At 38.7% G+C, this 24560-nt stretch overlaps 1 protein-coding gene across 3 annotated transcripts in view; it reads left to right on the top strand.

Annotated features, from left to right (window-relative positions):
• Positions 1-18287, top strand: part of LOC132819413 (putative deoxyribonuclease TATDN3) — a 51942-nt gene extending 33655 nt beyond the window's left edge. For 2 of the 3 annotated variants that reach the window (XM_060830900.1, XM_060830898.1), the window contains 4 exons: positions 5545-5600; positions 8922-9034; positions 12139-12219; positions 18000-18287. In XM_060830900.1, coding sequence (XP_060686883.1) covers positions 5545-5600; positions 8922-9034; positions 12139-12219; positions 18000-18143 — 394 coding nt within the window. In that variant the 3' untranslated portion in view covers positions 18144-18287. The remainder of the gene's footprint in view (positions 1-5544; positions 5601-8921; positions 9035-12138; positions 12220-17999) is intronic. The other variant, XM_060830899.1, reaches the window with a different exon arrangement.
• The last annotated feature ends 6273 nt before the right edge of the window (positions 18288-24560 follow it).

Below are 24560 nucleotides of genomic sequence, written 5' to 3'. Positions count from 1 at the left end.
AAAGTTGTTCACCCACTTATCAAAATAGAAATAAAGGTCAAAGAAGTAGTCCTCATTGAAATGTCTTGTAGAACCTTTCAGTGCATCTTGGAAGATACAGCAGCAATTGTAAAAAATAATGTTAAAGTTATTTTCAGAAAGCCTACTCTTTATTTTGTGCCAAGATAATTATAAGATTTAAAGGTTGCTTAATAGTGGGGGATAGTTAAACAGCTAACCGGAAGAGGCCTCATGAACACTCCCATTTCTAATGTTGATTAAGCCTGCACATGAGTACAAAAGACTAGGCTAAAATGTTTGCAACCATCCTCAACCAGAAGTTACAATTCGACCCATCCTGGCCTCCACCTGATGCCTACACCACCATGGATGCAAGCTATGGGCCAATTTGTTTCACTCCACACGATGTCAACAAATGTTTTAATGCAATGGATACATGGAGCAAAAGATATCGGGCCTGATAACTTCTCGGCTTAAGGTGTGTTACTGAACTGGTTCCAGCCTTAATCAAGCTGTTCTATTACTGCTACAGCATATATCAAGAAAAATGAAAATTTGCCAAAAGACGGGATAAAACCAATCTTTCCAACTACCACTCTATCACTCTATCAACTATTCTCAATTATAAAAAAAAGCACAGAACAATACAGTAAACTATGTTATCAAGCATGTAATAACCTTTTTACTGACTCTGCCAGACTACTTGGCTCCAGACTGCCTTAGAGCATTGGTAAACAAGATCAAAGCTGAATTCCAGAGTGCGGTGAAATTGTTTTCGCTGATGTCAAGGCAGCTTTTACTAAGTGAAGCATCAAGAATCCTGAGTAAAATTGAAATGAGAGAAAATCAGGACAAAACCGTTCATTGACTAGTCAGTTCTAGCACAAAGAAAGATTGTTGTAATTGTTGAAGATCAAGTATCTCAACCTCAGAACATCGCTGGGTGAGTTCCTCAGAGAACTGTTCTAGGAATTTTTGACAGCTTCATCAATTACCTTCCCACCATTTATGAAGTCTGAAATCAGGATGTCTGCTAATGATTGCCTCGTGTTCAATTTAATTTATGCTCCTTGGTTAATGACCATGACTATTTGCAGCATGAACAACATTCAGGCTTGGGCTTCTAAGTGGAAAGTGACATTCATGCTACACAAATGCCAGGCAAGATCCAGTAGAGGGGATGTAAATTTGGAAAATCCCCTTCATGGCCAAAACCTTTCTAAAAGGAATGGGATAAGTGCCTGAAAATAAATGTTGTGATAGTAGAAATGGACTGTGGAAATGGGACCAGCGTGTTGTTCTTGCAGTGATCAGGCAAGAAGACAAATGGACACAATAAAGGCAACACACTTGCATCTGGTAACAAGTGGCATGTCCGTTGCACGACCACCTGAATCTGCAAAGGCTTCAAGGTCATTGTTTCCACCTGGACAATGTGAGTCCTGGATGGGATGTGAGACATTTGTTAATTCATAAAGTGACAGCTGAGCAGAGGTTGAGAGAGAGAGAGAGAGAGAGAGCGAGAGAGACAGTGCATGAGACAGAGGGGCAAAACCCGAGAAAGCTGCTAGAGTCTTGAATATGTTGCCAGCAGATGATGTGGGCTCCTGCATTCCCTCCATCTTCCCTTTGTAGGTTGCTACAGTCCAACTGCCAGCCTACATTGCAAACATATTTTCCATTTTCTGGACTAATTCTAAAATCCTCTCCCACACTACCCAGACTCTGCAGCCAGGGGGTTGGAGGTCAATCAGCTGTTATGACTGGATATGCTCCTGCATTGTCCACCTGTTTTAATTCATGTGTTGGAAGCATCTGGAGCAAATGGAGAGAGGCTTTCCCCTTTAAAAGTAACTTGCGGGTTTATTTACATATGGACATATGAATCAGGAACAGAAGGTATTCAATCTCCAAGCCTGCTCTGTCATTCAGTGAGGTCATGGCTAATCTGTTCATGCCTTATTTACTTCTCTTTTTGAAAATAAATGCAGGATAATATTTTGGAGTTTGTCTGACTGCCTGAAGGGGTTGGTGTGTAAAATAATTTTTTTTTGTCAGTATAAAACATTAGTAAAAAGTTTTAATGGAAAAATAATTTACCTAGTTTTTCTTAACATTATTATTTGAAGTGCATTTGATGCAGATTTTAATGGAATTGGTGAGAATAGGAGAGATTAAGGTTGAGGGAGTAAGGCACCTAAAACAAGAGAAGTATCATGGTCCATTATTTGTCTCTCAGGCCACCATTGCCACTGTCGTCTTCTCGTGTAAGTAGGGAGGTCAATAAATGCTAGTCTTGGCAGAAAACTCCAGAGCCTGTAAATCACTATCTTTTAAAAATGGTTTCCTCTTGTACATGATTTAAATGCTGAAGAAAGAGGAACAATTTGAGAGTGTAAAAAAAGTCAGATTAATCGTGTAGTGCCCCGAGAGCCAGACCACTCCTCCAATACCAATCCAGCGTAATCTGTAGACCAGATACATTCTGAGATATTTTCCAGAATGGTAAAAAATGAGGTCTGCAGATGCTGGAGATCAGAGCTGAAAATGTGTTGCTGGTTAAAGCACAGCAGGTTAGGCAGCATCCAAGGAATAGGAAATTCGACGTTTCGGGCATAAGCCCTTCAACTGCGAATCCTCTTGCAAGGATGCCTTCCTTGAAGAAGCTCTCTTCCTCCCTCTACAAGGATTAAACTGCGAATCCTCTTGCAAGGATGCCTTCCTTGAAGAAGCTCTCTTCCTCCCTCTACAAGGATTAATGAAGGGCTTATGCCCGAAATGTCGAATTTCCTATTCCTTGGATGCTGCCTAACCTGCTGTGCTTTAACCAGCAACACATTTTCAGCTCTGATCTCCAGCATCTGCAGACCTCATTTTTTACCCGAAGATTTTAACCTACTGCGAATCCTCTTGCAAGAATGCCTTCCTTGAAGAAGCTCTCTTCCTCCCTCTACAAGGATTAATGAAGGGCTTATGCCCGAAACGTCGAATTTTCTATTCCTTGGATGCTGCCTAACCTGCTGTGCTTTAACCAGCAACACATTTTCAGCATATTTCCCAGAATCCCTATTTGAAGTTACTGATCCTTAGACAGTCCATACATGCTCATATTCTGAACACTTAATCTGAACCATCAACAACTTTCCTCCCCCAGCACTCTACACCCCAGCACCCCTACCACCCACCCACAACTATAGTAAAAATGCTGTTCCGTCCGTACTTCACTTCAGCTCTGATGAAGAGTCATCTAGACTCGATATGTTAGCTTGCTCTCTGTCCAAGGATCTGTCTGACCCGCTGTGATCTCCAGCATTTGTTGTTTTCAGTACAGATTCCAACATCTGCAGCAATTTGCTCCTCAACGATCCAACTAACTCTTTCAGTATCCTTTATTCGGCTTCCCTAATATTTCCTTTGTCTCTTTTGATTAGACTTCTGTAAAGTCCCATGAAATGATTTCTTCATTAAAAATGTTAATTAGACAAAAATGTTTATTCAGTCATAAAACTTTGAGAATTATTTGACTCTGTCAGCTCATATGGATCTGTTTCATCTCAAATTCTGAATGATCTATCTTAAAATCCTTGTTTGTCATCTTGCTATAGCATGTAAACTGAGATATAACATCTACTCCCCAATGTCATTATACAAAACCGAACACCAATTCAAATGATTTATTGCAACATCTTTCACAAATCATTTTTTTCTATCACAATAGGTATTCTTCATGGTTGCTACAAATAATTATTGTCCTTGTGATAAAATTGACTACTTTCATTAGGTTCCCAGGTCCTGAATGGACATGACAGAGGTTGCCTCTACTTAGCGGGGTCTGCTGCTGCTTCTGTCAGGAAATATTGAAATGCTTTGTATGCTGGTGTTGTGAGGGAATATAGCTTGCTAGGATTTTCCATTGCTGTTCAAAGAAAGATTTTGATTTCAGGCACTTAGCTAACAGAATTTGTGAAAGATAAATTTCCTGGGAGACAGTCAATCAAATATCCTACAGTTCCTTTTAGTTCCTTTGTACCAACTATGTATACATTGAAATAACATGGAAATTAATTTGGCCAGGGAATGCTGTGTAGATACGTATAAAGCTGATTAATTCTGCTTGGCTTTTACCAAGAAAGTGCTGATAAATCAGTGGTAATTCATTCCTCTGATGTGAAGCCACATATTGAGAAAACATTGACATTACAATGTATGCGATTTTTGGGTCAATCATGATCATTGATGTTAACCCAGCGCTCAATGTACATGTTCCAGTTTTGAATATCGTAGGGGTAATTTTGATTTCGGGAAAATCAAAAGTGATGATCTAATACCAGCTGTTTTCTATTGTCTCTAAACTCAGATTTACAGCATATAATCAAAGTTGCCACGAAATGTTCATTTCAAATGGCTGCTTCCAACCTGCAGCATTGGTGGAAGCTTGTACCACCACTGTAAAATCTTTGAATTTAATTTGGCAGTGTTTCCTGCCATGCATTAATAAACATTCTTCTCCAGGATATGATGGTATCCAGCCTGGGTATTAAAAAAATAGATAAGAAAATTGCAGATGCCTTTGTAGTAATCTTGTAAAGCTCTCTTGATTTGAGAATTGTGCCTTAGGATTGAAAATATTACCAACATTTCCCCATTATGTTAAAAAAATGGGAATGAGAATCAGGTAATTACAGGTCAGTTTGCCCAACATCAGTTGTGGAGAAGTTACAAGAATCTTCACTGGGGACAGAGTGATTGGGCACTTGAGAAGATTTGAATGTGATAGAGCTAGCATAGATTTCTACTGAGTAAATTAGGTCTGACAGATTATATTGAATTTTTTGATGTCAGTAAAGTGGTGGGGAAGGTATGACCATCAATCCTATCAGTATGACGTTTCAGAAGGCACTTGACAAAGGCACATAGAAAAGATTATTAGGAAAACTGAAAGTATTCCAGATTGCAGGCAACCATACCATATCTTGGAAATTGGTTGGAATGTAAGAGAGAAAGCGTTGGAAAAACGGTTGATTATTCTGATTGGTGAGTTGCAACATATGGTGTTCTCTGGGGTTGATATTGTACAGTGATTTGGATGAATTAATAAAACATATTTCAAAGTTTGCAGATAACATTCAGTTGAGAGGAAAAATAAATGGTTCAGTTGGGAGCAGGAAATTAAAAAGGGAATAGAAAAAATGAATGGACAAAACTGTGACAACTGGAATTCATTGTGGGAGTACATTCACTTTGATGCACGACAGACAAAATGTTTTTAAATCCTAACCGTTGTAAAAAAATAACTCTACAGAAGTAGAGATTTGAATGTCCTTGCTTAAAAATCGCTGCAACTCTTTAAATAGAATCAAAAGAATTAATGGAACCTTGGTCTTTTTTCCAGGGATCTTGAATTACAAGTGAGTGCAGAGCTTTGGGCACATCCCATATATAGTACTGCTTTCAACTTTAGGCGCTTCACAGCAGGAATAAGATTGGATCATTGAGTCTACTATGTGCATTGTGTTAATCTAATTGTTATTTTCTTCCTATTAGAAACATACATTCTCGTTCTGCTGGCCGACCAACCATTAATCTTCTGAAGGAGCAAGGTCTAAAATTTGAACTTCTTGTTTTCTGTTTTAGAATTATCATTTGTATGTTAATTTCCAGACTTGGAAGATCTCTAGGCCTTAGCCAAAGTGGTGTTGGAGCCCCAGATTCAGAAGTTCTGGCTCATTTCTGGCATATAATATCTTCATCAGGGAAGGAAAGGAGCCAGGATGTGATTATCATATATGGACAATCTGAAATCAGCAGGGTTATTTGAAGTTTGCATTTTTACTAGAACAAGTTCCATTTTCCACAGTGTTTAATTTCTCATTATTAAGAGTAAAAGTGAATGAGCCTAAAATGTGATTAAGATTTGCAGAGCTATCAAATTCTTTAAATCTCTGTTCTTTAAATTAAAAGTGCACCCTCCTGTGAAAGAAAATTGGTGCTTGCAATTTCAATGGCCGTTTGTTGAAATTAGTCTGAGGACTATCATTTTAGTGTTAGTACTGCTTGACTGCTACCACAGCTGAAAACGATCAAAGGTGGTGCAGGATCATGACTCAAGAGAAAGAGCCCTGAACCAACAGATGTTCACTCCAGGGAGACTGTTATAGACTGGGGTGGGACCCTTTACTGCTGGAAACATCGCTTTGAAGAGTCTATGTTTCACAACTTAATTGACAGCTCCAAGTAAATACAAGGAGATTAGCTTTCTTTAATGTTGGTGTTAGAATACAATTTTATGAGAAATTAAGTACTTAAAGGGATTTAAATGTATTGAACGGGTTTTTATCAAATAGCATTTCTCTAATACAGTGAAGTCTGCAATAAATGCTTAAATCTTTATTTTGTTTCATATCCGTATTGGCCTAGCTCAAATTGATACCGACATATATGGCATGGAGGGATATGGTCAATTGGTCATGAGTGGAGACATGGGTTGACATGAATCAGCGCCAAGATGATGCAGAATGTATGGTGATAAGTGGAGGTCATAGTCTGGAAATACTTGACCTATAAGGGGCCCTGGTTATGGGTCAAGGGGCATAAATTGGCAGAAGACTATGGGCATCATTATCAAGAAAGACTTAGGTCTTGGGTGGGTAGGGCCCATGATTTGATGTGAATGGGACACTGGGAGTGAGGGGGTGTGAAAAAGAGAACCATTGTTGTTTTATGATCGACTTTATTGTTTTCTTCTTGTGGCTGCCTCAACACTGTTTCCAACTGTGGTGGGTCTCATTCCAGTGTGTACCATCCTCCCTGGAGTGAAAATTCCAACAGTTCAGAGCTGTTTCTCCTGAGTCATTAGCCTGCATCATCTTTGATCTTATTTCAGCAGCCTGATTAGCAAATCTGGAATTCCGTCTCCACCACCACCTCACTTTCCTTAAGCTATTTCAGTGAATGTTGCTGGCAGAGCTGGTATTGACCACCCCCAGTTACTGTGAAGAGGTTGGATTGGCATGGGGAGGCTGGATGGCATCCCCAAATTTCAGGCCTGCATCTAAAGTAGGGAATTCTAAGGCTGAAAATGGAGTTGTCATATTTTGTTACCATTACTCATTTAATTTCATGCAGTATTTTCTTGCTCATTCCTATACCCCGGCAAGAAATGCATCGATTGTTACTTAGCCCTCTTGTCAAAGCTGAAATAATTTTCACCTAGTACAAGTGTTAAACTTGTTTGAGAGTTAATGAAATGCTTGGTACTTCTACTATAAAGTCATCATGCTTGCCAGATGATGAAATTAAATTATTTGTCAAGCCCAACATTGATTTATTCAAATGAAATAAATGCTGAAAATACTCAGATCTTACAATATCGTGGAGAGGGAAACAAATGCAAATTTCAGCTTGGTAACCTGTCATCAGAACTGAGAAAAGTTAGAAATGTAATAATTTTAAGAACGTGAAAGTGGAGATGGGAAGAAGAAAAATGTATGTGACAAACTGGAAGACAGAAGAGATTAAAAGACAAAAGTGTAGGTGGTGCAAGGCACGGGACAAGTAAAGAAAAAAGTTGTCCTTTGAATAAATGTAATAGTAGATGATGAATAGTTACTGTCTTAAAGCTGAAATAAAATTTTAAAATAGAGTAAAACTAAAACCAGCCAAGAGAAACAAAACAACTTGGGGATAGTGGTTAACATTCTGAAACTGTTGAACTCAATGTTGAGTCTGAAAGACTGAATCTGCTTAAAGTGCTTAATTGAAATCTGAGCTGCTGTTCTTCAAGCTTGCATTGAGCTTCACTGGAACACTTCAGGCTGAGAAAAGAGAGGTCAAAGAGAAGAATTAAATTGATAGGTGACTGGAAGCTTGTGGACTAAATGGAAGTGTTCCACAAAGCAATAAATTGCTGTTTCATCTAAAAGGAGGGTTTGGAGCCAGGGATAGTGAAGGCCAAGGTGGTAAAAAGGCAGGTATTGCAGCTCCTGCATTTATAAGGAGTGATGTGAAATCTCAAAGAGTGAGATGGAGTCTTTATAGGAAATGGAGTGTGAAGAAGTGTGGTCAAGGTAGATGTCAGAGTTGATGGCCTTATTTGTGAATAACCATTATCCATATGGAGAGAGAAAGTCAAGAAAGGGCACAAAAGAATTGGAGATAGATCATAACAAAGCAAAAGAATGATTAAAATTGGAAGATTCTGTTTATCTGCACAAATGTTGCCTGCCAGTTGATCATTTACAGTATTCCCTGATTTTGTTTTAGATCCAGAATTGCTGTATGTTGCTTCTGTATTACTGTCTCACTCATTGGGTAATGAATGACATCTTCCATTAGGCCACCAGTATCTAGTGCTGCTGGGCGGCATGGTGGCACAGTGGTTAGCACTGCTGCCTCACAGCGCCTGAGACCCGGGTTCAATTCCCGACTCAGGTGACTGTGTGGAGTTTGCACGCTCTCCCCGTGTCTGCGTGGGTTTCCTCTGGGTGCTCCGGTTTCCTCCCACAGTCCAAAGATGTGCGGGTCAGGTGAATTGGCCATGCTAAATTGCCCGTAGTGTTAGGTAAGGGGTAAATGTAGGGGTATGGGTGGGTTGTGCTTCGGCGGGTCAGTGTGGACTTGTTGGGCCGAAGGGCCTGTTTTCACACTGTAAGTAATCAAATCTAATCTAATAAAGGGATACAGATTCATAAAGAGAGCATATTTTGTTCTAGCCTGTGTTCACAATCTCTAGCCTAAGATCAGTAGGGTGTGCCCAGATTGTGCAAATATATATTCTACTTACATTGATTCCTCAGTTTTATCTGGTCTGGTAAAACATGACATTGGGTTGTTATGAGTGCAAGACATGTTCTAACTAGAAATAAGAGTAAATAACTATAAATTATTACACAATAAAGTGTGTTTTTTTTTCGTTTTCCTAGGAGCTAAGAAAGTGTTGTTGCATGCATTTGATGGAAAACCCTCTGTGGCTATGGAAGGGGTGAAAGCTGGATTTTTCTTTTCAATTCCACCATCTATCATAAGAAGCGAGCAGGTTAGATTAAACATAATAATGTTTGCCAAAATATTCAAGCTAGACATGTAGCAGTTATATTAATTCTCTAAAAGACCCAAAACTCCATTGCTAAGGTTCAAGGCACAGTATTTGTGAAAAGGTCATCTGAGATACTTCCATAGTGGTCACTTTGCTCGATCACTCACACAACTCTGATACTCTTTCCACTCTTGCCACTAGCAAAACCTTGCTGCCTCTTGTATTGTTTGTTGAACGAGTATAGTTTCTTTCTTCACTGTCTCAAATTAAATATGATGTGGAGATGCCGGAGTTGGACTTGAGTTGACAAGGTCAAAAATCAACTTGTTGGAGTATAACTTGGTGTGGTTTGATTTTTGATCAAATCAAATAGGCACAATTTTGAGCATAAAAGCAAAATACTGAAAATGCTGGAAATCTGAAATAAAAACAGGAAGTTCTGCAGATACTCTATTTTTCTCTCTTCATAGAAACTGCCAGACCTATTGAGTTTCTCTAGGACTTTGTTTTTACTATAGCTTTGTGATTATGAGACGTAAATCAAGTACCTAATCTAGCATCAGCTTGATTGAACTACCTCAACCACTACTGAAACTCATACTTTTCTGTCAAAATTGCAATCCAGAACCATCCTGGATCACTGGTAACACTGCTTTTTTTTCTGCTGTACAGACTGTCTACTCTGACGTTATTTTTTCTGCTGTCAATTCCAACAATATATGAAAGGAGCTCTTAAACATATTTGTTGCGAAGGTTCTGTGTTCTTTACTATCTCATTTAAGCCAAACCTTCCCAGAGCTTCCCCACTCTTTCAGCCCTGAATCATTGTGTCTCTGTATTTTTCCATTGTCTGCTTATTGAGATTATTTGTTCATGATTTCCATGAGTACCTCTCATGATTCCATTATGCTAACTACACTTTCCTCAAATCAGCCACTCTTGACCACTCTGTCTTTGTAAATTTCCACCATGAATGAAACTCCTTTTCATTTCCAAAGTTGTGATATCCCATATCTATGTTTGTCTGTCCTGCAATCTTTCCAATCTGATTCATGTTCCTGTTACAACATCAAAATGATCGAACCAAGATTTCATCTCCTATGACTACCTGTTATGATCCAGCTAATGTTATTACTGGACAAGTCAAATTTCAGATTGAAATCAAGTTTGATTGGTTGGGTTTTCTTTTAATGTTATGAAGTGGTCTTTCACTGAAACACAAGCATCAATGATGCAGATGCAGAAGTTTATTACACAAAAGAAGTGACAAAAAGATAATATAAACCAAGCTTTTTTACATATAACACAGTTTGAAAGATTTCAAAACACATGATAAAATTACAATTCCAACTATCCCAACAGCAACACCTACAATCCTTAAATACCAGAGAGAAGGAGTTTCCTTCTCCATCACCTCTGCAGGTTTGACTTATGTTTCTTTTAATCCTTGTTCTTGAGTGTTGTTGGCCTTTCCCTTGATTATTCACACAACTGAGCTTAGAAATTCTCTGTTTCAAATAACCCCTTTAGGGTTGTATTCAAACATATCAGTTCTGGAATTTCAAACTAAATGCCTTACACTATTTCCTAACTGTTTTGAGTTAACTCCTTTCTCCAGGAAAATCTGTTCTTGCATCCAACTTCAGCCAAAACTTCTGCAAACTACCTCCAAAAGCTTTACAATCTATATTTCTTCTCCCTTAAGCAAAAATAAATCCTGATTCTTTTAAATCAAAAGCAACAAATGCCTTCAATGTTTACTCTGTCCAATCATGAAACTCTCACACTGCAGACAAGTTCCCATTATCACTCTAGGAGACCTCCTCTCTTGTTCTGGTTTTAAAAAAAGGCTTCTGAAAGACTGACATGCAAATTATTAAACCCTTTCAAAAAAAACACATGCTACTAATTCAAGATCGAAAGTCAAAGATAAATTATATTGATGTGCATAAATCACATACTTTACATCACAGTGCATATTTCATTCTCATCTTACTGCACCACTCTATAGCCTTAAACATCGTCCACCACACTATCCTCCTCCAATGCCTCTGCCATTTGCTAACTTAATTGGACTACTATTGCGTACTTTTGTTTTTAACTCTGACTGTAGCCAGAGGGTCCAGTCGGTAATGACTTCTTTCATTTCTGCAGTGTAACCTCTATAGTCCACCAAGACTTTATTCTTAGCCCTTCATCATTTATATGCGGCCTCTTGGCAACATCAGCCATAAACATGGGGTCAGATTTTACATGTAAGTTAATGACACCTATTCAATCTCTTCACCACTTCCCAACAGCCCTCTCATTGTGCTTGCGTTATCTGGTATTTATCTGGATGATGTCTCAATTTGAATGAGGTTACTGCATTTGCTGTCTCAGCTTCTCTGGTCAGGTTGAACCAGACTATTTGCAACTTTGGTAACCAGACAAAATCTTCTATCATTAAGACAGAATCAGACTTAGTGGTGGTAATTTCTTATAACCCACCAGAATCCACTATGCGGCTTCTACTTGAGTGTGATTGAGAAAGGCTGTTGCTACTCTTAGGACTATCATTGTAATTAGGACTATTATTGCTCCATCACAGAATAGGTATTATATCCTTATGAATAAAGGACAGAAAATTCCAAAGTACAAAAACACACCTAACAAAATAGTTGTGTAACAAAAACAGAAATTGCTGAAAAAGCTGAGCAGGTTCTGAGAAGGGTGACTGGACTCAAAATGTTAACTCCGATTTCTCTTCACAGATGCTGTCAGATGTGGCAACATTTGGTTCTGATTTCCAGCATCCACAGTTCTTTCGGTGTTTAAAATAGTTTTGTAGGCTAGTCAGCACATATGTAAAACACAAATGTTGATTGTTAATATTCATTTACAGCAATTTTCATACATTGAATATTGCTACTACAAACCTGTGGGCAGACGGAATAGGTTTGTTACAGGAGAATTTTCTTAAAAGTATTATATTTAAACTATGACGTTAAATAGGTTTTTGTGGATTTTAAATGCATTGCAAGATATTGTTTATCTGAATTTTCTCCATCAGTTTTCAACTTGTGTAATCTGCAAACATACTAATTTTCTTTACTATTCCCAAGAAGCAGAAATTGGTGAAGCAGCTGCCACTAGAGTTTATCTGCTTGGAGACAGACTCTCCTGCGTTAGGGCCAGAAAAACAGGTAACATTGTAATTCTACGTGTATTATTTCTCTTTCAAATCAAAAAGTAGGTGAATCAGAAATATTTTACAACAAACTCTATCCTGCCGCACCCCCAACCTTACTGATTCCACTGATGATCATTCCAATTCCACCCCAACCCTTCCACTCTAAATCCTGATCTTTGCAATGTTGCCCAAGGATCTTTGAAATCATGTCTTTCTCAAACCTTCTGATGCTGGTTTTGATCTCCTGCTGTCACCTCACTCACCTTCTAATTCCACTTCTCAGACCGGTGAATTCTGCATTCTGAAACCTTCTAACTTTGCTGCTGATGCTTCCAATCCTGCCTCCAACCCAACTGATTCCACCCTCCGATCGTTCTGTCTCATACCCTGGTCCTTTTGAAATTTTCCTGACTCTTTCAAATCTGGCCCTGATCCTTTGAGTTTAGCCCCAGAAGGAGACTAATATGTATATAAATTCTTAGAGCTGGACTTGAATGAAAAAGTAGTTAATAACATGTGCAAAATGCTGGACTTCAATAAAGGCATTCAGTACAAAACCTGAATATTGCTGAAAAGAAAATGATATTGAAAGTTTAGTCAAAAAGAGAAAGGACACATGTGTAAGATTTAGGGAAACTTATATTCCTTGAAAGCCTTGCCTAAGTTCAAGGAAGAAGGAAAGAACTTAAATAAGGAATTATGAGGTCCATAAGGAGCCATGAAATATACTTGATAAGTAGGATAAATGAGAATCCCAAGGCATTTTGTATGTATATTATGAGCAAACAAGTAGCCAAGGAAAGGGTAGGTCAACGTGAGGACAAAAGAGGGAATTTATTTATGGAACCAGAGTAAGTGGGTGAGGTCCTTAATGAGTATTTCACATTGATATTCACTCAGGAGAAGGAAATAGATGGTCGTAAGGTTAGAGAGGAATATGTTGATATTCTAATCATGTTGACATTAAGAAGGAAGTGGTTTGAGTGTCTTGAAAAACATTAAGATAGATAAGTACTTCAGCCCTGATGGGATCTTTCCCATGATAATAAGGGGGACAAGGGAGGAGATTGCTGGGGCCTCGACAAATCTTTATTTTTTTCTTTAGATATAGGCGAGGTCTCAGAAGACTGGAGACTAGCCACCATTGTTCCTTTGTCTAAGAGGAGCAACATGGATAATCCAAGAAGTTATAAGCCAGTGAGCCTCACATCAGTGGTAGGGAAATTGTTGAATAAGATCCTTAGGGACAGGATTTACTCTCATTTAGAAAAGAATGCACTTGCTAGGATAGTCAGCATTGCTCGGTGTGTTACCAAAGCTTCAAATTTATTTTAGTTTTGAACATCCTACTGAAGAAAGCTATCAGTGTTTTCACCATGTTGCTATATCATGGTAATATAGATGCATACAATTATCTGTACCTGTGTTCATTGAACTTTTGAAGTTAGTAACTTGTGTTATTGAGTTCACTTTAAATTACAGCCTGCACAGCCAAATTGAGGGGGTAGCCATTGGATCTCTTTTAGATGTAGTGCTCAGTAACTTTTTTTTGTTGTTTTCTATGAGAAACTTGCTTTTAATGATATGAGCCATAACCTCCTACCCTGAGTGTATTTCCAATACATAGATGATTCAGCTGGTCACTAGATCTGCAACCATGTGTATAGATTTCCTTACACATCTTAACACAATCCATCCTGATCCTAAATTTACTTTTGGGATGGAACAGTTTGATACACTTCCTTTTCTTAACATGCTAACTAAGCAATCAGCGAATGGAACTGTCTATTGCAAACCTACTTTCACTGATCAATATATATTTTAAGATTCACCAAGCTCCATGAGTAAGAAGATTGACCTTATAAGCAATCATGTAATCAAGGGCCTTGTCATTTGCTCATCTTGCAAATTTGGTGCAGAAATGGAGTGTATTAAATGTATTCTGTAGGACAATGGCTATTCTAATCAGATTGTTGGAGATTATATATTCAGTAAATTCTCAAATGGATCAAAGGCAGCTGCTTCCATTCTTGAAAAATGCACACTTTATTTTAAATTACCTAGGAAACACAAAGTATCTAAAAACTTTGAACAGGTTAAGCAAGTCACTACTACTCAATGGCCATGCAAGCAAAACGTTCCGGTAAAAGGATGCTGCCATTATTCAATCCGATGATAGGAAATAACCAAGGTAGCTTTGAAACTGTCACAATCAGCAGTAATATTTTCTCTAAAACACATTCATGGATTGACTGTTTGCATTCCTAGGGTTGCAGTTGCATTGCCTTCACTGTTTTTCATGTCCCTCTTACTAAGCCAAGGCTAGGGCCTAAATCTAGTCTGCGTGATTGCTCTGGTATCAGTTCCAAACAACAAATTTGTGTTTTTGTACCTGAATGGTCTCTGCATCAATTAATGGTAATATTGATGATAAACAAAACCAGAAAAAATAGCCAGATTCTCCAATAAATCCACTACCGTTAGAAAAGAACAGGTATTTGTTTTAAGAATATTTTAGAATGTGTTCAGCTCCAACTTAATTTGTTGTATCTCATCCTTCCAACGCCATTTTTCTCTCTCCCAACGACATATATTTGTCAAGTTTTCAAAATGCATTCAGTCTTTAACTCAGAAACAAATGAAGCGGTTTAGAGTGAATGAGTTTTCCTTCGGAAATTCCAGCTGGAGAATGAGAAGTCTACAGCCATTAATATATGAACATACGAACATTCAAATTTAGGAGCAGACCATTCAATCCTTGAGCCTGCTCCACCATGAGGAAAATCTCGGTTGATTTGATTATAACCTCAACCTGCATTCCTGTCTGCCTCCTTCATCACCTTACTTAACAAGATTCTCACTAGCTCGGCCTTAAAAATATTCAAGAGCTCTGTATTCACTACTGTTTTAGGAAGATACCCAAAGACCCACAACCCTTTGACAGAAAAAAATGTTCACCTAATCTCTGTTTAAGTGGGCCACTCTGCATTGTCTTTGTGACTCCTTGTTCTAGATTCTTCCATAAGAGGAAGATCCTCTCCACATCTACCCTGTTAAGACCCCTTCAGGATCTTACCTATTTCAATTAACTTGCCTCTTGCTTTTCTAAAATTCAGATACAAAGCAAGCCTGTCTATCATGTCCTGAACATAGAAAAGTGGTTTGTATAAGGAGCTAAATAGTTGGACTGTGCCAATTACTTAAATTTGAGTTGTCCTCAACAGAATGTTGCACATTGGCACATCCCAAGGTCCACAGATGTATGCTGAGGGACATACTAAAGCATGGGAGAATCCGCCACAAAGATATATTGAGGAAAGGCAAATGTCTCAGGCATTTCAGCCAAAGTGTACTATCAGGCTGCATGTCACTGATTGCATATAGTAAATTTCCCATGTATTAGAATTGGATTGGGATATTGAAGAATGCAACATGCTCAATGTTATATCTATTGTACTTTCCATAACATCCAATCTGAAATGTTTGAGAATATAGTTTTAAATACTTTATGAACAAAGATTCTTTTGCAAAAACATAATTTAAACATATTGGAGGAATTGTGTTTTTGCTGGTTTTGCCTCAGCAAGAATGCAATGGAAGCATTACCTGTCTTATACGCTTAGATCTCCAAACCTCCTTAGAAACCAGAATAGCTCTGCCAGTAATGACGAATACCTCTGTTGAATTCTATGCCTCAACTTATAAAGTAAAGTTAACCCATCAGGCAGTTTTTAGTGCATCTGGTCTATCGCATAAAGTTTGTCAGAGCCCTTGCAAGTAGCCCTTTAATGAGGAAAAGCTGCCATTTCATGGCCAGCTCAGTGTGGGATACTCTCCATGATTGTGTTTTTAAAAAGATCCCAATAAATTCCTGAGAATTCTCTTTCTGTGCCCCAGTATGTGTATCTGGGTGTGCTATCACTTAGAGTCGTAGAGTCATATAATGTGGAAACAGACCCTTTAGTCGAACTTGTCTATGGCAACCAAGTTTCCCAAGCTAAACTAATCCCATTTGTCTGCATTTGGCTCATTGATTGATTGATTTTGATGTATTGTCATATGTACCTTTAATGATTTGGATGAAGGGACTGGGGGCATTCTAGCGAAGTTTGCCGATGATGCAAAGTTAGGTGGACAGGCAGGTAGTGCTGAGGAAGTGGGGAGGCTACAGAAGGATCTAGACAGTTTGGGAGAGTGGTCCAGGAAATGGCTGATGGAATTCAACGTGAGCAAATGCGAGGTCTTGCACTTTGGCAAAAAGAATAAAAGCATAGACTACTTTCTAAATGGTGAGAAAATTCATAAATCCAAAGTACGAAGGGATCTGGGAGCGCTAGTCGAGGATTCTCTAATAGTAAACATACATACCATCAGATTCTCTAATGGTAAACATGAGTCCGTGATTAAGAAAGCGAATGCAATGTTGTCACTTATCTCAAGAGAGTTGGAATATAAAAGCAGCGATGTGCTACTGAGACTTTATAAAGTTCTGGTTAGGCCCCATTGGAGTACTGTGTCCAGTTTTGGTCCCCCCACCTCAGGAAGGACATACTGGCACTGGAACGTGTCCAGCGGAGATTCACACGGATGATCCCTGGAATGGTAGGTCTAACATACGAGGAACGGCTGAGGATCCTGGGATTGTATTCATTGGAGTTTAGAAGATTAAGGGGAGACTTAATAGAGACGTACAAGATAATACGTGGCTTGGAAAGGGTGGACGCTAGGAAATTGTTTCCATTAGGCGAGGGGACTAGGACCGTGGACACAGCCTTAGAATTAGAGGGGGTAAATTCAGAACAGAAATGCGGGGACATTTCTTCAGCCAGAGAGTGGTGGGCCTGTGGAATTCATTGCCACAGGGTGCAGTGGAGGCCGGGACGCTAAATGTCTTCAAGGCAGAGATTGATAGATTCTTGTTGTCTTGAAGAATTAAGGGCTACGGGGAGAACGTTGGTAAGTGGAGTTGAAATGCCCATCAGCCATGATTGAATGGTGGAGTGGACTCGATGGGCCGAATGGCCTTAATTCCACTCCTATGTCTTATGGTCTTTTGGTCTTACCTAAGTACAGTGAAAAGCTTTGTTTTTGAGCAGTACGGGTTGGTCATAGGGTGAAAGAAAAACTCAGACAGAGGCACACAGGTTATGTCGCACAAGGCGTGTGCCACATCAGCTCCAAACCTTTCCAATTCATGTACTCATCTAAATGTATTTTAAATGTACCTGCATCTACCACTTCATCTGGCAGTTCATTTCATACAAACCAGTTGTCCTCCTATTTATTTGTTCTACCATGGTGTTAAATTTCTGATATTTGTGTATAAGATCATCCTAACCCTCTGGACAATAATATTCAATAATTTCTCATCATTTTAAACCCAAACATTCAGGATTTTTTCTCTTCTTCCAACAAACATGAATCACATTTCACCACATTATATTCCACTTTGCTTCCCACTGTTGATAATCAATTCAACACTGCCTAAGGATCAAATCTGGGCCCTCATGTCTATATATATATAAATTCTAAACCAGGCATTGCATATATTATCTGATAATAGAATTTTATGAAAGGTTGTTTGTGTTGTTGCAAACTAAATATACTGTTTAAATTATGTGATTCAGAAGAATTGAATGGGAAAGGTTTGAGGTATCTGTTTGAAAGAACACTGCAGCTGACAACAAATATTTTAAATTAGTAAGATTAATTGATTTGTTATCTACATTGCATCCTATAACTGCACTGTGTTGTGGTGAACATCACTGATACACACTTATTGCTGTTTTACAGATGAGAAATGAGCCGAAGAACATATCTATCTCCTGTCAGTATATTGCACAAATTAAAGGGCTTTCAGTGGAGAATGTCATGGAAGTGACAACAAGGAATGCATGCAAACTTTTCCCAAAGCTCCAAAAATTAATCCACTTGTAACCCAGGTTCTCTGTCCAATAAAAAGTAGCAAAGTTGAGTAAGAATGCTTGATTTCCTGGAGAATGAAGGATTCTATCTTTTCTTTGTACATCTTGGTGTTAAGTAAGAATATGATGATATAGGCAACCTTAAAGGTCATTATAGCTGTCATAAATTCATTATATTTAACTTTTACATATATTAAAATTGAGATTAAAATTACTTTTAGTGTTCATTAATTTGTCAAATCAGTGATGGTGAAAAGAATGCATTGCAAGTCTGAAATAAAGGAAATGAAGCTGAAATCAAAGAAGTGTTACAGTGCAGAAGAAAGCCATTTGACCCACTATTATCTGCACTGGCTAATCAATAAACATGTTCACTTACTGTCGTTCTCCTGCCTTTTCCCTGTAACTCTACACATTGTTTCTGTTTAAATAGTAGTGTAATGCCTTCTTGTATGTCTCAATTGAACCTGCCTCCACATACATCCAGGCGGCATATTCCAGATCAAAATCACTTTTGTGAGAACGTTTTTTTCTCACATCACATTTGCTTCATTTGCAAATCTGCACCCTCTCGTTCATCCTTTTATAAGCAAAAACTGTTTCTCACTATCTACAAGATCTAGACCTTGCATGATTTTGAAAACTTCTGTCACACCTCTTCTAAAGTCTTCTTCTCTTCGAGGGGAACAGTCCAAACTTCTTCATAGTTGAAGTTTCTCATCACTGTAATCATTTTCATAAATCTCTCTTTTTGTCTCCAATATGTTCACATTCACCCTTTGATACAGTGTTCAGAAATATACACAATAATACAGCTAAGTGTTTTGTGTAAGTTCAGCATACCCTTCTTGCTGTTGTACATAATGTCCCTATTAATAAAGGCCAAGATACTGTATTCTTTATTAACTGTTCACCCTACCTGTTTTACCACCATCAATGATGTGGGCAGGTCTATGTACAGATCCTTCTGTTCCTACATTCCCTGAGGTGTTGAAACCACTATTTGCATTGTCTGTCATGTTCTTCCAACCAATGCATCACCCCTTATTTCTCTGTATGAAACAGCACTCGCCATCTATCTGTCCATTCCACCAACTTTTCTGTGTGATTTGGAGGCCCCACACTATTTTTCTCAGAGTTTACAATGTTTCCAAATTTTGTACCCCCTTTTTTGTTAATCCTGTTATAAACATGAACAGTTTGTCCCTATCTACACAATCCAGACATTGCATGATTTTGAAAACCTCTGTCACTTCTCATCTTAGCTTACTTCTCTTTGTGGAAAACAAAGCTGGTGATTGTTCCCCCACATCAAGACCCAAATGAGGAGTATATATCAGGAAAAGTAGGAGTCCTAATACTGACTCTTAGGGCACTCTACTGGAAAACTTCCTCCAGCCTGAAAAATATCCATTGACCACTTCTTTATGTTTCCTATCCCTCAGCCAAATTTGTGTCCACATTGCTACCGTCCCTTTTATTCCATGAACTATAACTTTTCTCACAAATGTGTTGTTTGGTATGATCATGACTCACCTGATTGCAATATTAACTCCTCTTTCTTAGCTGTCCCTTGTGAATCGGTATTGACTAGAATGTTAGGTGAGCTATCCTACTTTTTTCTAAATAATGTCATGGAATCTTTTACCTGAACAGACAGATGAGTCCTCAACTTAATGGCCCATCCGAACATTTAAACGGATAAACAAATTTTAAATGAATAAGCTTTTGAAGTATCTTTATCTTTTGAAGTATCTTTATCGCAAATCATCGTTTTAAAGTTTGAAAACCAATCTATGCTGAATTTGTTTAAGACTCTTGTCAGAGTATTGTATTCAGTTCTGGGTGTTACCTTTTCATGACTATGATTAGATTGCCTACAGTTTGGAAACAGGCCCTTCGGCCCAACAAGTCCACACCGATTCTCTGAAGAGTAACCCACCCAGACCCATTTTCCTCTGAATGATGCACTTAACACTATGGGCAATTTAGCATGGCCAATCCACCTGACCTGTACACTTTCGGACTGTGGGAGGAAACCGGAGCACCGGGAGGAAACCCACGCAGACATGGGGAGAATGTGCAAACTCCGCATAGACAGTCTGCCCGAGGCTGGAAGCAAACCTGGGACCCTGGTGCTATGAGGCAGCAGTGCTAACCACTGAGACACCGTGCCACCCGAAGGATGAGAACGTATGAGACGGAGAGTAGAAGAGATTAGTGTGAATGATTTAACTTAAGCTGTCAAGATAGTATGCACAACTTGAAACTCTTTTCTGGAAAGGAGAAGGCGAACAGGACAATGGATAGACAATGTGACCTCCAGATCACACAGAAAAGTTGGTGGAATAGACAGACAGATGGCGAGTGCTGTTTCATACGGAGAAATAAGGGGTGATGCATTGGTTGGAAGAACATGACAGATAATGCAAATAGTGGTTTCAACACCTCAGGGAATGTAGAATCAGAAAAATCTGTATATATACCTGCCTAGATCATTGAAGGTGGCAAGACAGGTAGGGTGAGCAGTTAATAAAGAATACGGTATCTTGGCCTTTATTAATAGGGAAATTATGTACAATAGCAAGAAGGGTACGCTGAACTTACACAAAACACTTAGCTGTATTATTGTGTATATTTCTGAACACTGCATTAAAATAATGAAAGCTCTGAACAGAGAAAATAGAGAGAAACTGTTTCTTCTCATATAAGTAGTGAGAATTAATGAGCCCTGATTTAAGGTAGTTTGCAAAAGAAGCAAATGCAATGTGAGAAAAAACTTCACACACTGTGTGTGATTCAATTCTGGAGTACACTGCCTGAAAGTGTGGTGGAGGCTGGTTCAAATAAGGCATTCTCAAGGTCATTAGATCATCAAATAGAAATAATATTTAGGGCTATGTGGTAAGGACAGGAAAGAGGCACCAAGTGTAAAGCGTATTTCAGTTTTCATTCTGGAACTAAAGATGAAGCAGACTCAAATGGTCAATTGACTCATTCCTGATCCCTCCTATTTTGGATGGTCATATATGAGACATAACTATTCAAACAGATTATTCAGTCATTCACCCTTTTGTTGTTTTTGGATCTGTCTGTGTGCAAATTGACTGAAGCTTTTGCTTATGCTTTAATTAGTTCTCAAATGCTCTAGGACTTCCTGTAGTCAGGAAATGTGTTATGTAAATGAAAGTTCTTTTTTCTTTTGATAGAGCTTCATATTAAACGAGTTTAGATTTCAGGCAACATACAATGTTCTTTCAGGTAATTCACTGATAAAAGTTCTGTCTTTATTACATAGATATTCAAATTGGTAGCTCCACAGTGAACAAATGATGAACATGTTAATCCTAGAAACCTGTATATCATGCATAATTTGTTTGATCTGGCTGTGTTTGTGTTTGGCTTAATTCAAATCTCACAGTATACGGATGACAGAAAATACAAAACTCACATCCTGACTTGAAACTATATTGCCATTCCTTCATTGTTGCTGGATCAAATTCCAGGACCTGGGCTGCAGCAGTGCAAGAAGGCAACTCAACACCACCTTCTCAAGGAATGAGCAACAAATGGTGGTAGTGCTCACACCCTTAAAATTACCATCAGTAAAAATGCTCTGTAAAAGTAGCTGGCATTGGTATGAATAGGTTGCCAACTGCCATGGAGAGTCAAGTCCAGCACTCTGTGTCTGCTTAGTATGCAAAGATATGGCTGGCCGTGTCTGGATCTGCTCACTGTACCTCCCCCAAAGGGAGGCATTTCAAGTAAATATACAAGATTTATTTGTACACTATCCCTTTGGAAGCCAGAGTGCTGCATAATGTTGACAGCCCCATGCTCGATCATCATTCTCTTTGTATATTGAGTTGGCCCTTCCTTAAGAATTGCCATTCTCTCTGCATTCCAGAGTTCTGACTACAATCCCCATAATTAAGTTCCCCACATTTTCTTTTGCAATGCTGACCTGCTCATATACACCACAGTGAATAGATCCAACCCCCCAATACCACTGCCTGCGCCCACCAGAGATTGGCCATATCCCACTACATTGAGTGTCTTAGCTGTACAGCTCTGAACAATGAGTGACTAGACCTTGACTGATAAGAGTACAGCTGCCCAACAATGGTTCTAAATGCCAGACCAGTTGCTTTAGACCCACAAAACCAATAGTTACCCAATTCCCGGACTGAAGAGTTTTGGACCCCTTAACAAGGAACACCGTGATTAGCTGACTGACTATCCTCTGGATTAAAAATCACACAACATCAGGTTATAGTCCCACAGGTTTAATTGGAAGCACTAGCTTTCGGAGCACCGCTCCTTCATCAGGTGATTGTGGAGGACATAATTGTAAGGCATCCACAATTGTGTACTCCACAACCACCTGATGAACGAGCGGCACTCCGAAAGCTAGTGTGCTTCCAATTAAACCTGTTGGACTATAACCTTGTGTTGTGTGATTTTTAAGTTTGTACTCCCCAATCCAACACCGGAATCTCCAAATCATATCCTCTGGATAGAATTCAGAGGTAGCCTTTTACTTCATGTTTCAGGATCTTCTGACTGAAGGGTATCTCTCTGGACTTGACTGAGGAATACTCCTTTTAGATTTTGAGGTATGGCTGTTTGCTTGTTGCACATGCAATGTGTTTGCCATGCAAGTTGCTGACACTGGTTGTAGATCTGAGATGACAGAGTACAATGCTGTACTGCCAGATGTCCACATGCTTGGCTGATCATTCGGGCAAGCATGACAAGTTCCTTGGATTTATGTCTGCGCTAAACAGCAAGGCAAGACAAAGAACTGTGATCAAGTAAACTGATTAAAGGGGCAAAATGCAAAAAGACAAGGCAAGGAAAGGCTGTGAGCATCCAGTGCTAAGACAACAAACAGGCAGCCCAGAGATGCAGCCTGCTCCAGTCATGAGTTGGATATCCGTCCCTGCACTAAAGTGTCCTAGGAGCAACATGATAATGAGAAGAACTGGTGTGCTTCAAAGTGCAGCATGGCAGTGCAGAAGCTTGCTGTAAGTGATTTGGAAATGTGCCAAGATGGTGTGAAGAAGCTGACACATGTTAGTTACAACTGTCTTTGGACGGGGTGCATGTGGCTGCTGCTATAGAATGTTCCCCGAGATATTGATATTGAGTTTTTAAGTTAGAAATCTAGGAGAGCAAGTGTCAAGCTGGAATCACCAGATGACCACTCTGAATCTCCTGTCGGGAATTCCCAGCATCTGGTTTCTATCTGTTAATTGTGGAATGGGACCTAGGGCATTATTAACTAGTATTAGGATGATAATGATCAATAATCCCCAATAATAATCCTCCTGTTGCTCAGTAGTAAAATCTCATCTCAATGTTTGAAACTCAGTTGGAAGATGCAACTTGCTGTTCCCAACAGTGAGGAAGGCCGTCCTTGATCTCTCTCATGATTCTACATACTTTTCTCCATATCCTATGTTGTCCAAATATTAGGAAGCTTCTGCCTCTTGTAATATTCTGGCCTCGTTCTAATAAAAATTGAATTTTACTTCAGCCTTAGACACATTGTGTTATTTCTTGTAAGTAAGATAACAACAACAAAACTTTCAAAACTGTAGAATATGACAGTAAGATTTTGTTTAAAATATATGCTATGAAAATATTCTGTAAAGGTCAGAGATGTACCTTAGTAGCACAATAATAAATATTGAAATAAATCAAATCTGAACCATTCATATATACAATACTGTTGAAATTCTCAGAGAAAGTACCAGCAAAATGAGACTTAAACGTCAAAAACAAAATATTTGGATGTTTTTCATGTTAAGCCACTTAGGATTATAGATGAAATGTAGCGTTAAAGACAGGAAAATCAAGGACCTTGCTTTAATCTGTCACAGTCCTTAATTAGGCCTAATATTCAGATTGCAAATGGAATAATGCCTGCAGAAGGGTCAGCCAGAGGATAAACACTGTTTTCCCACAGCCTTCAATGTCCCAAAATCCTTCATCAACTTTACAATACTTAACTTGAGATAACATAAAATATGTCAACTAGATGCAGATTTATTTCTTTAATAAAGTTGAAGCAGTTCTTAAATCTAAATTATGAGGGATCAGATTATCCATTATCTCAGCTTTGTTATTATCCTGGTTGACCTTAAAAGTGAAATTCATTCAAGTTACATCCAAAACCAAACAGTGAGATATGAGCTTTAGCACAGCACTGAGATACATGTTTGTTTGATTTGCTTTTGGGAGTTATTCCAATATTAAAGACTTAAAGAAGAAGAAAAAAAAAGTGCATTTTTAGTGCAACTTCAATAGGTGGACATGTGGACCCTTTGATACTTTAGTTCCTAGACCTTGTTTGAATAAATTGGGCTTGTTTGCCACCTAAACCCGTTATCAATTTGCATAGGCAGCTGGCCTTTAAGTCATCATC

This window comes from Hemiscyllium ocellatum, chromosome 10 (genome assembly GCF_020745735.1).
Source record: "Hemiscyllium ocellatum isolate sHemOce1 chromosome 10, sHemOce1.pat.X.cur, whole genome shotgun sequence".
Taxonomy (NCBI): Eukaryota; Metazoa; Chordata; class Chondrichthyes; order Orectolobiformes; family Hemiscylliidae; genus Hemiscyllium; species Hemiscyllium ocellatum.
This window is presented reverse-complemented; position numbering and strand designations above follow the sequence as displayed.